Source organism: Gadus chalcogrammus, chromosome 6, assembly GCF_026213295.1.
Source record: "Gadus chalcogrammus isolate NIFS_2021 chromosome 6, NIFS_Gcha_1.0, whole genome shotgun sequence".
NCBI classification, from domain to species: Eukaryota; Metazoa; Chordata; class Actinopteri; order Gadiformes; family Gadidae; genus Gadus; species Gadus chalcogrammus.
The window spans coordinates 20,888,205-20,902,599 of NC_079417.1; the positions used below are offsets into that span (position 1 = coordinate 20,888,205).

The window sequence follows — 14,395 nt, forward strand, 5'->3', positions numbered from 1 at the left end:
TATCCGGGAACTTTTGATTTGCTATCCTTCGAAAGCGATTCCCAGAGGCCTGGAAACCCGGGAAAAAAATCGGGTGAATATTTGAGGACAGTGAGGCCCTCATTCAAAATGTATCACTCTGAGCAGAGTAAAGGGAACACTGCTGCCAGCCTCACTGCCGCCCCCTTCATCGTATCATACCCTCACAACGTCAGGAGAATTGATGTGGACGTCAGCTGACACCATTGTTTTCGGCATCGGTTGCGTTTCCCTTGTTCTGTGCAAAGGGATCAGTTCCCAATCTGGGCGTGATCATCACATCACGGTTTGAAAGACGCCACTATGGAATGTGACATGAGCGCGAACATCAACGTGATCATTTGACTACGCGTAGGAGTGAGAAGCTTTTCAGTACCCTAATGTACCCCCCCCCCCCCCCCCCCCATCCTCAATTAGCAGGCTCATCATTCCCCATATAATTCAAAGGAGCATACTGGGGGTAGCTGTGATGGCAAGTAGAGCGTAAGAAGACACTCTCCATGAGGGCAGTGGCCTCCTCACAGCGCTCCCCCTCAGAGTGCTCCCCTTGTCTTCTGAGGACCCAGGAGGTGGGGGCGGAACGCGCACTGACGCTGTTCGCAATAAAACAGAAGGGCATCTCAGAGTTCCGGGGTCACTAGTACAGCTGGAAAACAACTCTGTCTGTTTTGTGACACCGCAATTTACCAGAATCCCCAGGGATCCGAGCTAACGTGTGTAGCACTGTTGACCCCACCTCGCCGGCCCATTCGACGCCACGGCCCAGCTCACTGGACGCCTCGACCAATGGACACGCGGCTCAGGGTTTCGTGTTGCCATCCTTTGAGACAAAGGGCCCGGGTCTCCCAGGCGATGTATGCTTGACCGTGACATCCTGCCCACTGCATCAACGCTTTCTTCACTTCAAGGTATGGTGCTCTCTCATTGCCATGGCAACCACTTGCACAAGATATATTCAGTGCCTAGTAACCAGTGCCAGAGTAAATGGAGAGAAAATGTGTTTTAATATTACGTACTGAATAAATCGACAGAGGGAGGATTTTGCAATGCCTTCTCTGAGACACTGTCAACTGGGCAAAAAAGCAGGAATTCGAGGAGACACAAAACACACAAATTGTCCAAATGAACCGGCATTGGGTAGTGCTGAGAAATGTTGCAGAGGCTTGGTGCATTGTGGGTAAACATCACATTGCACCAAGGGAGAGGCTTTTGAACATTATTGTGTAGGAAAGCTTTTGGATGCAGACATCCGAGAGAAACACGACTGGTTCTTCTGTCTTATGGTTTATCAGAATGTAATGCCCAGTCAGAACCATCATGGTGCGCCTCACTTCAGGCCCTCCCTCTGTTACATGGCCACAGTTACCAAATGAACAGGGGGGAACCCCACTGGAGAACCACCGTCCTGCCAAGCACTTTGATCATAGGGTACGATTAGCCGGCTTAATCAATGGCAGATCAGATCATGTCCCAGATGAAAAATGGGTTTATGTGATGGATCAGCCGATTAACTGCTAATTGAGTTCAACTAAAATATTGCTTGAGAGTGTGTAAGGCTAACTATGTTTCCAACGGATCGTTCTATCATGCTCTTCGTCTCGCTCACGGTCAGGTCTGCAGCTCAACATCTTGCATCACAATAAAATGTTTAGCAAATGTACATTAATTTCAGTCAGTGCATCTCCCTTTCTCTGTCCAAATATATTTACTTTCTTTCTGTCTTTCTTTGTTTTGCCTCAATTTCTTACACTCCTTTTCTCTGAGGGGTGAAGATCATGGCAATCCTTCAAAACAAGGACTAATGATTGCAGGTGTGATGCACACACACAGACACGCACGCACGCACGCACGCACGCACGCACGCACGCACGCACGCACGCACGCACGCACACACACACACACACACACACACACACAACGCAATACATAAGTATTGCGTTCGAAAGTTCCCAGGCTAATACTAAATATTGATATTCCAGGCGCAGCACTAGTGTCTGCCTCTTTGAAACTCTGCCGTCTCGTACACGTCCGCCCAGGGGTTGCAGTCAAAGCTTGTTGTTGAAGCCAAATTAGAAGCTGAGGTCAAATCCGGAAGATATTGAATAGGATTTGCCTTGCGGATTACAATTTAGAACGACGATACAGATGGAGAGCTGTCGGGTTGTCATTTCTACTTCAGTCATCTAATTTATGGACGATGTGATTACAGCCAGCCCATAGACGCTATCAGGGCACATAACTATTTTGGGTAACTATGACTTTGTCTTGTGATACACCCTGGGAAATGCAGTAACACCCCAACTTCTTTCTTTGACCATTTAGATATTTTCCCCCTGGTTTTTCCAAATCTCTGTACTATATACAATGGCTGCATCTGTGTATTGATGATTAAATACTGTATATCTGTACTATATACAATGGCTGTATCTGTATACTGTCCGTGTGAACTACTCTGATGGCCACACTGGCCTCATGAGGGCTGTGCCCTCACAACTAAAAGTTGATTTGTTCAAAAACCTTCCTTTAAGGGTTGTGTCGTACCATATAGGGAAGTGGACACACATATGTACATTGACCTTCACTACCCATTTAGTTTGAGTGCAGTGGGGCTGGACAGAGTGTTTGTCATCATCTCTCAGTGTAGCTTCAGAGAGAGAGATAGTACCGCTCAGCTGAAACAGGGAGTGAAATTTTGACTGACAATCTAAACCGACCGATTACATTACATTAGTTTCCCCGCACGCCATAGTCTGTGGCAGCAGGTACTCACATCCAAATGCTTCTCATCTAACAACTCTGGGCACTTTTCACGTTGTTATTGGAATTTGGAAAGCCTGAATTTGGAAAGTTTCCACTTACTGAAGTGCAACAAGTGCACTTCAGTAAGTGGAAACCATCACACCTGGAAAAATTTACAGATAAGTGAAATGTGTGGTTTTGTTGGAAATAATTTACACCAAAAAAAACAACACCGACAGCAAAACGCAAGTCAGGCTGAAATCGTGTAGTGTATACAGGTAGTCCTGTTTCTATTAGGACTGGTAGTTTCCATAAATAGAGGCCGCGGTTGGTGTTTAATGGCATGGTGACTGATTGCACTCCGGCTCTGCCAAGGCTTGGAGTTGTGTCAGATCAAACCCCTGTGTAATTATCAATCCAGGGGTGGAGGAAACTGTAGCAAATGGTTCCCAAAGTCCAAACAAAACATGGAAAGAAGAAATCAGCTCATACGCAAAACATATCTGGAATATTCTTCCTGAAGTATACAGTTAAATCAAGGTTAAAAACATTCATGCTCACCTTCGCTTTCTGCTCAACTGAACTATAAGTCGTTTGTAACTTATTAATTGTAATCAAATGTCTTTCATGCATTCCTTTAAAAAGCATTTTCACGTGTAATTTATGGATTATTTTAAATCCAGTTGTTAAAACTATTTCATGCAATCTTTACCCTGTTTTATGTTGCTGTATGATCTCTTCACATTTTCCACTGAGGCAGCGCTGTGTATGAAATGCGCTACATAAATAAAGTTGAGTTGAGGAGCTCCAGTGATCAGACCCCCACCTGCTCCTTGATCTCCTGCAGCTTGTTGCTCTGCTCCCGGATGTCGTGAAGGAGCTGCAGGGCCTTGTCGTCCTCCTGGGACACCTCCATGCGCGCCTGCTCCAGACTGCGCTTCAGACTCTGTAGAGCACAGCCCATGCAGCACACACACGCACACACACACTTCAACCACGGGATTTGAAGTCTGAACCTTGTAACTTTAGATCTCACAATTGAAACCCTCATCTACACTGTGTGTATGTGTGTGTGTGTTTATGTGTGTGTGTGTGTGTGTGTGTGTGTGTGTGTGTGTGTGTGTGTGTGTGTGTGTGTGTGTGTGTGTGTGTGTGTGTGTGTGTGTGTGTGTGTGTGTGTGTGTGTGTGTGTGTGTGTGTGGGGGGGTGTGTGTGTGTGTGTGTGTGTGTGTGTGTGTGTGTGTGTGTGTGTGTGTGTGTGTGTGTGTGTGTGTGTATGCGTGCTCGTGTGCGCTCCTTACACTGCACTCTGTGATGTAGGTGTGTGTGTGTTTGTGTGTGTGTGTGCGTCTAAATGTGTGCGCCTCACACTGCACTCTGTGATGTAAGTGTGTGTGTGTATATGTGTGTGTGTGTGCGCTCCTCACACTGCACTCTGTGATGTAGGTGTGTGTGTGTGCGTACGTGCATGTATGTGTGTGTACTGCTCACACTGCATTCTGTGATGTAGGTGTGTGTGTGCGTGCGTGCGTGTATGTGTGTGTGTGTGTGTGCTGCTCACACTGCACTCGGTGATGTAGGTGGCCAGGTCCTGCTCCAGGATGCTCCTCTGGGTCTCCGAGGCCTTCAGCTCAACGTCCTTCTGCTGCAGCACTGACTCCAGGTCAGACATCTTCCTCTGCACCAGCGGGATCTCCTGGTCCATCTGGAACCACCCCGCACAGCAGACCCCAAGTACCAACCCTCGCCCGTCAGCGGACACATCAAGACTGGATGAACAAACTCATTATTGTTGAATCCGTGATTTCCACTAGGCATTTTGAAAACAGTTAAAGGTGACATATTATACAACCAGGTGTGAGTGTTATTAGCCATTACAAGCCGTTTGGACAAACTGCCTCTTCTGGCAACACAAGTGGGCGTGCCCACCATGTGTGCTGGGTAGATGAGCAATATTTGCTACAGTCCACTGGTTAGGCTGCTAGACTTATCTATCCACACTCACACCTGTTGGTATAATATGCAAACTATAAAGTTCACTCGTGGAACTTAGGGATGGAGCCTTTTTGTTTTGGTTCCGTCCGAGCCTGTAAACTCTCATGCTGAGATCGACATACTGTATGCGTCGGTATGTAGGTGTCGCTGTGAAACACAGACAACACATTACAGTACATCAATATATGCTGATGTCTGCCTTCGGACCCATGGAAGAGTGCCTACGTGTTTTGCTTTTTAATGAAGGTGGCTGCCTCTGCATTGAAAGCACTCATAAAGTGATGTATTGTTGCTATTAGCTACGCTAAGATCAGTGTCAGACAGGGCGAGGAGCCAGGGAACAAGGCAGAGGCAACGGGATCCCAAAATGACGCTAACACGATCAGACCACACCATCCATGGAGACAACTATTTTTAACAGACTATGTGGCATACTGGATAGATATAGCATATACTTTAGTTGAGAGAAATCCGTGTTTGATTCCAGTCTTTTCCCCATTACATCCTATGTTCAAATATGGTTAAATAAGGCATTGTTTAGAGATTGGTCAAGTTTAGGTATTAGATATAGCTAAGTTTAGGCATTAGGTTTGATAAAATAAAGTGTAGGCATTAGGTTATATATATATATACATGATGTAGGCATTAGGTTGGAGATGGTTAAGTTTAGGGTTTGGTTTAAGGTTAGATTAGGCATTAGGTAAGACATGGTTAAGTTTAGGGTTTGGTTTATGGCTAGATTAGGTATAAGGTAAGAGAGGGATAAGTTTAGGTATACGGTTAGAGAGGGTTATGTTTAGGTATTTGGTTAGGGTAGGTTAAGTTAAGGTATAATGGGTAGAGATGGTTAAGTTGAGGTATTATGTTAGATAAAATTAAGTTGAGGTATTATGTTAGATAAAATTAAGTTTATGTATTAGATTTGATTAAGTGAAGTGTAACTATAAGGTTAGATAGTTACAGTTATGTATAAGGTTAGATATAGTTTACATTAAGGTATTAGTTTAAAGATATAGTTAATGTACTTATTAGGTTAGATATAGTTACATTTAGGTATTATGTAAGATATAGTGAATACAGTCAACACAGCCATTGTGAATGCCCCTAATGTATTCCCCTATGAGAACCATATGACCGTCCTGATAATTTCCTTGGAGACTGGTGGAGGATTGATGATGACAAAAAAAATACATTATGAACGTACAGTTGGCCTACTGCACATGCATAATGCACAGTACATTGCTGGGACCAGGGCCGACAGTATCTGTGTGATAAACCGACAGTTGTTCCTTTACAGTAGGCCTAGTACACGATAAACACACGAGGCGCAGCAGGTGATACCTGGGACACGTGCGGCGGCGCACGGCTGTCGGTTTCACGCTGTGAGTCTCTCGGCTGTGAGCGATTACAGTCCTTTTATTATTTGTCTTGATGGAGACGAGGAACGCGTGGGGGGATGTAGTCGGTAATCTGTAGGAGAAAAAGAGCGTGGGAGAGGGAGATACAAAGCGAGAGAGAGTAAGAGATAAACCACGGAGAGCGCTCTGTAGGCCTACAGACAGCCTCTCCTGCGATCTGAAGTGCTGAAGCGCCGCATTTATTCAACGCACTTCACCGTTTACAAACACAATATGGTAACTTGACATTTCAGGCCTGTCGAGTGGGACGGGCAAGCTCATAAATGTTACAGGGAATATGTGCAGGCGTATGATAGCAGATTATGTTATGTTATTACAAACTTTCGATTTCAATCCAAAGAAAACAATGGACTGAACTGTTGTGAGAGGAGTGGATTCATTGCCGTTATAATGAGATGATCCCTCTGTTGCAAAACAGCCAATCAAATAAACGAGATGCGGTTAACCACAATTCAAATGGAAAAGATGACACTATACTATTCAATGCCACGGACCCTAAACGTGTGCTAACATGTGATTAGTGTGATCGAGACATGAACACACATTTTCTTGCCCATCATGTTATTGTATCATCACACAGACAATTAGCAAACCAGCAATATGCTGGTAAAGTTTCGATCAGAGGAGTGGGAGTCCCCTTGAGCAATAATGTGCAAATGAGCCGGGGTTGTTGTGGTGAGGAGGCTAAAAATAGCAGGCCGTTCGCGTGTACACAACCGTGTCTTCAGCCAGAATTGGATACATTTGGCAGCCTTTGTGATCCAGAGGCAGGAGGTAGAATGAGCGACAGAGGCAGCAGTGAGAAAGAAAGAGAAACAGAGAGAGAGTCTATTTAAAGCACAAGGCTCAAGAACTCCCACTCCTCCACACTGGCGCACCAAACCCTCGCCTACGCAAGCTCCAGGGAGAGTTTTTTTTAAACACCACCCGTGTTCCAACTCCCCACAGACCAACCCCCGGTAGGAATGTGATATTTAGAGGCAGTGGGGGGTGGCCTCATGCAATAGCATGGACACCATGGTGCAGTGCCACTACCTGATCCACATCTTGTAAACACCGGACGTTAGCAGTCCGGCGCACTGCCCCGGGCAGTGCTAACATAATTACATTTGATTGCATAAAACATGGCTCTGCCCAGTAATGTGATTGATCTAATATTTAACTTTTTAGGTTCATTCTGGAGACTAGGGGACTAAACAGCAGCATGACGTGCCAAGAATCCCAAGCCGTTAGGCTCTTTAGCTAATCTGTTTCAACAATGTGACAGAACCAAAAGGAACAGGTGGCAACAATGATTTCCGGCATATGTCACCGTAATAGCCCGCACACACCCACAAGGATCTGCAGCGAGTTGAGATGTTGGGAACATAAGCTGACATCACATCGAGAGTATGACTGATGCCTGTTCAGTGGGGCTGTCCCCTAATGCGAATCTCAGTGGCTAACTAATAGGCCAGGATTCTACTCTGGGAAGATTATACCACCTCACCCCTCCGATGAAAGCCAGTGAGCTGTTATTGTGCACGTTGGTGGGAGTAGGCCGTTCAAATAAACTATCAGAGGAAGTACATAGCTTGCTCAGTAACACGGTTCCGTAGGAACTAGTCAGTCCTGACAAGAAGCACCAGACGAGTATGGATTCGCTTGTCTTCCCCCTCTCCACCGCTTCTCTCTAAGAGGGGAGCAACCTGCCCATGCAGCTGGACTCCACCACTGTAATAATAAACATCCACAGCAATTGTCACTACTTCGGCCAAAACAAAATCATGGCCAAAGTGGATAGCCTTGTGAGAGCTGTGTACTGATCTTGCGAGGTCACATCCGATTTCTCTTTGCATATCAGTATGAACTCCAGCCTGTTGAATCGTTCTGAAAATGATAGGATGGTTCAGCTCATGATGAAGCAAGGAGAACTTTAGCTTGCAGAATTTCAAAATCGACGGTGACCCCTGAAGAAAGAGTAGCAATCAAAGTTGCAATCAAAATGGTATGAATCTGATACGGACCGAATAAATACAGAATAAAGAAATGTGCACGGGAGGCGTTGGTGTTGTTTCACACACTGTCCCAGTTTCCCAGCCAGTTTTCCTCAGTTAGCCCTGCCCCGACAAGTCTCATTACGCGTTCTCTGAAACCACAAGTAACAAGGGAAATAAAGCACACGCAAACAAAGCCATGACAGAGTCCTGACGGCGCTCTGCTTCTGTGGGCTGATTAATGCAGCCCGGGCTGTGAGTCAGAGGCGTTGAGGAGGCGTAGAGTGGGGAGAGGTTGAACCCGGTCCTGGTGTGGCTCTTTATACAGACCGGGGGGGCAGGAGACTCTGCTGCTATGGGGGGGCTGTGGGCGGCGGAGAATCACGAAGCAGTTAAAACAATGGAGTGGTAGCACAGACTATCTGACAAAGCCGAGGTCACCAAACCCCCATCGCACTCGTCTCGTCCCGTCCGTCAGGGCAACCTCTCCCGGAGTAATGAGAGATATTTTGAATACCCGTTGTCATGACAATGGCAAATTAGTGATAGCGCGTACATGCAAGGGAAACTGAGTGCTCCAGGCCGGTTGCCACGGCAGTGTTTTTTGTTTCCAGAATTGTGTTCACGTAGTTTACTGGTTGAGCTGAAACTGAACCTAGTCATGTGACCTCAGGAAGATGGATCCAGAACTCCTACCCTAGTCATGTGACCTCCTACAGAGGATGGACTCAGGACTCCTACCCTAGTCATGTGACCTCCTACAGAGGATGGACTCAGGACTCCTACCCTAGTCATGTGACCTCCTACAGAGGATGGACTCAGGACTCCTACCCTAGTCATGTGTCCTCCTACAGAGGATGGACTCAGGACTCCTACCCTAGTCATGTGACCTCCTACAGAGGATGGAATCAGAACTCCTAGCCTAGTCATGTGACCTCTTATCCTTGTCATACCTTAATAGCCTCTTACAGGAGGAACTGGGTGAGTCAAATAGCAATCATTGGAAGACACCTGCAGAAATTACATGAATTTCGTCTGTGTACACTGGACAAAACACACACCGGTACTGCATGGTGTGTATGTTCCAGCCCCAAGTGTAATGCCTTCCACAGCAGCTGTCTCACCCATCCCATCAGCTCCGTCTCACCCCACCAAGCATCTCCTATTGTTTTTCAATAGTAATTCAAATAGTATGCAGACAACTACCTTATGTGAACTAAGCTGCATGAACTGTTGTACGTACAGGGGTTGACTTCAGGATTGAGGCTGTTCTGAAGTATGATCAGATGTTTAATCTGATCATATCTAACCCTTTTAATGGGGAATAATTTAAATGGGTTCCCCTTTGTTGATAAACAAGGGAACTTTTTGTAGATAAAATAAGAATTATGTTAAGGTATACTACTCATTCAAAAATATGACTAATAATGAATAATGCTTGTTGTTTTTGGTCAACGCTTCACTATATATTCATCTGTGATATCTGTGTTGAGTGACAAACTTGGGCACACAGCTCTCTCCCTTCCAGAAGTAAGCAAAACCCAGGTCAGATATATTTGAGGAAAACCTGACGCGTAGGAATTGACTGCTGCCATCACTGAAGGGAAGTGTATCTCAAACAGCTTTGTGCCTCAAATGGGGGTGCTAGTACCGCTATTGGGACCTCAGGCTACTGCTGGCCTCACTCAGAGTCATGATAGCATTGTTTTATTGAGATGATCTTATTCAGTTATTGCAATTACATGCTATCAAATGTCATCGATTATTTGTTGCAAAAGTATGTTAAATTGTTGGTTATTTTCTGGTTAGTACTGTTTATTAACAGCAAGGAAGTCCAGCATTCTAACCCAACTTATGTCCTTATTATTGAGAAGGCGTCCATGCTCTGCCTGTGTTCATGTGGGCTTCCTTGGGTTTCCTCTTCCTCCTCAACGTGTTATAAGGAACTGGTTTCATCTATATTTAAAGAGACCATTTCCCAAAATAAACCTCCCCACATTCAAACTATGTCCAAACGACTATCCGACGAATCCACCAAGCAATCACAACTTGATTACCAGTGGATGTACACGAGTCGCACAGTTCCCTGGCTCCAGCTCTATCAGAGAGCTCTATCAGAGTCAGCCTCAGCTGGGTACCTCCAAAGTGGGCCCTGTGCGTGGGTGCCATCGGTCAGGATGAACGACACTTCAACTGCATTCATCTGTAAATCCATTTAGAGTTAGGGGGAGAACGCATGCGACGCCCAGGCCCCGGATTACTGGGAATCCAGTAGAGGAGAATCCATGAAGTCTTCTGCTGGGGCTTTTGGGGACAGGAAGATGAACAGGAGAGCCAGAGAGCTGCAGCAGCCTGATTCCAATTATCATGCATCGAAGTGTGCCGGGGAACGCTCTGTCACTCCGCTGGCTGTCCCTGCTTCTCCCTTCCGTTTCTCGTCAAGGTAATGACTAAATAACTGGAATATAATCAATCCACATCCAACCAAGTGTATTGTTTTCCTCCAAGATTAGGAGGTAAGAGCATCATGTGGCTAGCAATGTGCAGGTTCTTTTGTATTGCTTGTACTGTTGATTGGTAGCATGAAACCAAATACAGTGGTTAAAAAGCAAAGATTGCACAGAGAGAGAGAGCTGTTCCATTTTGTAGAATCAGAGAGATATGCCATTTAACTATCGTATCAATCAGTAACTCCTCAATTAAAATGTTGTGATGTCAATGGATCAGCAAATCTATGTGTCATCAATTAATCCATCAGTGTTTCTATCCATCCATCCTGATTGAAGAGTCATGCAATGTATCCATTATTCCTGATCTTTTATTCAGACATGTCATGTTGTTGGTAATCCTGTTGAACAGGATTCAGACTAGTGATAACGAATCCTCCACCTTCCTTCCACTAGCCTTGTTTCCATAGTGATGCTCTCTCCTCCAACCACATCTTTCATCATTTCAGAAAATGCATCAAGCAGGAAAAAAAAGACTTAATTTCAGCAATGCCGCGTTTATGGGTTTCCTACATGATAATATCAAGGTTATACATTATACCACTCAGGGGGCTGTTGTAGATTAAGTGGAGTGTGGTGTTGGAATCTAGACAGACTATTCTAGGATTACTCAACATCTTCAACATTGGAACAACTTTTTGGCTGGAGAAGAAATCCAAAGGGGCCGTACACAGACAGCTCGCACATGACAACGGGGAAGCCCGAAGCCCCACTTAGGGCGTTATGTACCCTGTAAAAGAGGAGTCGCTGCTCCTGTAAGCAACCTGGAGGTACAGGTAAACAAAGACACAGCAGCCTCACGTCGTGACCAGCACTCCTCGTGGATTTACACTAGCTCGTCAAACCTCGGTTTCTTTTGCTTTCGGATCTATCAACGGATGGGTTGAGGAATCAATCAATCATTCAAAACACCACTAAAACCAAGAGTCAGCAGATCAATCATGGTGCTTAGATCAGGCACGTAAAAAAATCGAAATATTAAAAATAAATAACGCTACATATTAACATCCAGGTGTAAAACACACCACAGCTGTCAAAGCAAACATCCCTTTCCCTTATGTGTCGGTCAATCACACCCTCTTAAAAATTAACAAAATAAATAGATTTCTCCTCTTATCATTTACATATGCATGTCAGCAGAAGAGCATGGTACTCACTCAGAGCCGACCAGTGCCTCCACCAAGCTCATTAGAATGGGCACCTCCTTGTCCTGTGAGCCCGATCATGTGGGGTCTCCTTCGGAAGCCACCAGCCAGGACGAGAGCTTTGCTGGTTCATCAAATTTGTGGATGGCATCCTAACTGAGTGCGGGGTGGGAGGAGTGAGAGAGTGGAGAGAGAACGGCAGAGAACGAGAGAGAGAGAGAGAGAGAGAGAGAGAGAGAGAGAGAGAGAGAGAGAGAGAGAGAGAGAGAGAGAGAGAGAGAGAGAGAGAGAGAGAGAGAGAGAGAGAGAAAGAGAGAGAGGGAGAGACGAAGAAACACAATGAGAGAAGAGAGAAATATACACTATGGCAGGGGCGAGAGCTGCGAGCAGTGTGTGTGAACGGAGATATGGAGAGATGGAGAGAGAGAGAGAGAGAGAGAGAGAGAGAGAGAGGGAGAGCGGAAGAGAGAGGGAGAGGAGGGAGAGAGAGGGAAAGGAGGGAGAGAGATGGAGAGGAGGGTGAGCAGAGAAACTGCGTCGTAGAGTAATGCAGCAGTCCACTGAAAGCACGACCCCATCGACAGGCAAGCAACGTCTCCCTCTCTCTCTGACATACAAACACACACACGCACACATGCACCCGCACACACACACTCCTCTCCTACCCACACAACTCTTTTCTCCCTCTCTCCGTTCTGCAGCAGATCTGATCATATCAGAAACACATCTCAACTCACCGTCCAACAAGTCAACTCTCAAAAACAAAACCCTGCTTCTGTGTTTTCCATGTTGATATGTTGTCTATAACCAGTGAGCCTTAACAGTCTTAACAGTGCATAAGTGCCACTGTAATGTAGTTATTAGCAGGACTAGGATGTTGACGTCATCGTTTTATGTGCAAAGAAATTTCTGAAGATTGCAGTTGTCATGAGCTAACCTGACTGCAAATGACAATATAATGACACATTAGCGTCAGTGTAAGGAAGGCAACCGAAGTGCCTTTAACTTTTTATAGCTAAATCTACCACTGGCCCCCACTGCCTTTCACTGCCAATCCATTTCAACAGCTGGAAATGTAAGATTCCAACCTGTGGATGATTTATTAACGAACCACAGGTGGCCAAACACAGAGGAGGACACCAATTCATTTGTAGGTTCCAAACAGATCAATCAGTGATTCTAGTCTGAAATGCAATTTGATTAACTTAAATCCAGCTGACCATGTGTGGGTCCCTCTAAACTACAGACCACCAAGTGTTAGTCTCCTCAAACTACAGACCATCAAGTGTTAGTCTCCTTAAACTGCAGACCATCAAGTTAAGTCCCTCTATACTAGATAGATCTAGACTCTATAGATCCTCAAATGTGTGTCCCTCTAAACTACAGTTCATGAAGTCTGAGTCCATTTAAAGTACAGATCAACAAGTAAAGGTCCATATAAGCTAAAGATTATCAACTGTGCGTACATTTAAACTACAGATCACCAGAAGTGTGGGTCTCTCTAACCTAGAGACCACCATTTATATAATAGCAGGACCAGACAGAGTTTATAACACACAGTCTGGGCTGGATTCGGCCTTGTACAGGGGTCATTGTAAGGAGAGCAGACGTCACATGTTCTAGGTTGGCCTGTGGTGCCTCAATATCAGCAAAAGCTAATTATTTGGCGCCTTATTTGACCAGATTCCCACATCACACATACACACAAATACACACACTCATGCCCACACCAAGAAATGCACATGCATGCACGCACACACAGACACAGACACAGAAGCACACACACACACACACACACACACACACACACACACACACACACACACACACACACACACACACACACACACACACACACACACACACACAAATAAATATATCACACTGGCACAGAGAGAAGCACTGACAGGAGCAGATGGCAAAACATATTCTGGCAAGGCAGCACTCACACATAAGGTGCAGGTGCAATACCGTACAGTGAATGACCGGGACAGCAGCCCACAGCAAAGGGTCCAAACTTCCATAATGTATAATGCTCAGTGTGGTGAAGAATTCTAATGGCACGCCTTGGAATTCGAACAGGGCACCAAATCACTGCTGCTAAAACTGTCACCCTGCATTGATTAATAAATTAAGCTTGGTATTTTGGAACTTATATTATCCATTTGGTCAGCGTTGCCAGAAACCTTTAAAAATCATCACAATGCAGACAGACAAGAAAAGGTCAGGACAATCTGCACTATTAAAATGCTGCATATATATCTCCCAGGGAATTCTCTGAAACTTCCACTTCTGAATCTGCAGTCCTGCAAATTCTTCTTATATAACTTCAGAACTCAATGTCGAGGATTACCAATAAAGGTTTTTGGGTGAAGAAACTTGTGAAGGATTATAAATAGAGCTCACTCCTCGCTAGTGGAATTACATAATGCAGCGCGTTGCCAGGGGGATGTGATCGATAGAAACACAGCTGTAGCTTTAGCTGTGTCAAAGCAAGCCGCTTTAGCTGTGTCAAAGCAAACCTCTGGATCCGCAAACAATATGATGTCTGATTGTGAGGTGTTTCACCTGGGTGAAAAGTGGCCTTCTGTTATTGT

The 14,395-nt window shown here is 45.2% G+C and overlaps 1 protein-coding gene across 1 annotated transcript in view; it reads right to left on the reverse strand.

The window, feature by feature from the left end:
• Positions 1–11,898, reverse strand: part of LOC130383788 (citron Rho-interacting kinase) — a 63,185-nt gene extending 51,287 nt beyond the window's left edge. Inside the window, exons 1-4 of the mRNA XM_056591586.1 lie at positions 11,811–11,898; positions 6,094–6,222; positions 4,319–4,462; positions 3,584–3,703 (exon numbers count right to left, since the gene is read on the reverse strand). Coding sequence (XP_056447561.1) covers positions 3,584–3,703; positions 4,319–4,462 — 264 coding nt within the window. The 5' untranslated portion in view covers positions 6,094–6,222; positions 11,811–11,898. The remainder of the gene's footprint in view (positions 1–3,583; positions 3,704–4,318; positions 4,463–6,093; positions 6,223–11,810) is intronic.
• Positions 11,899–14,395: the final 2,497 nt, after the last annotated feature.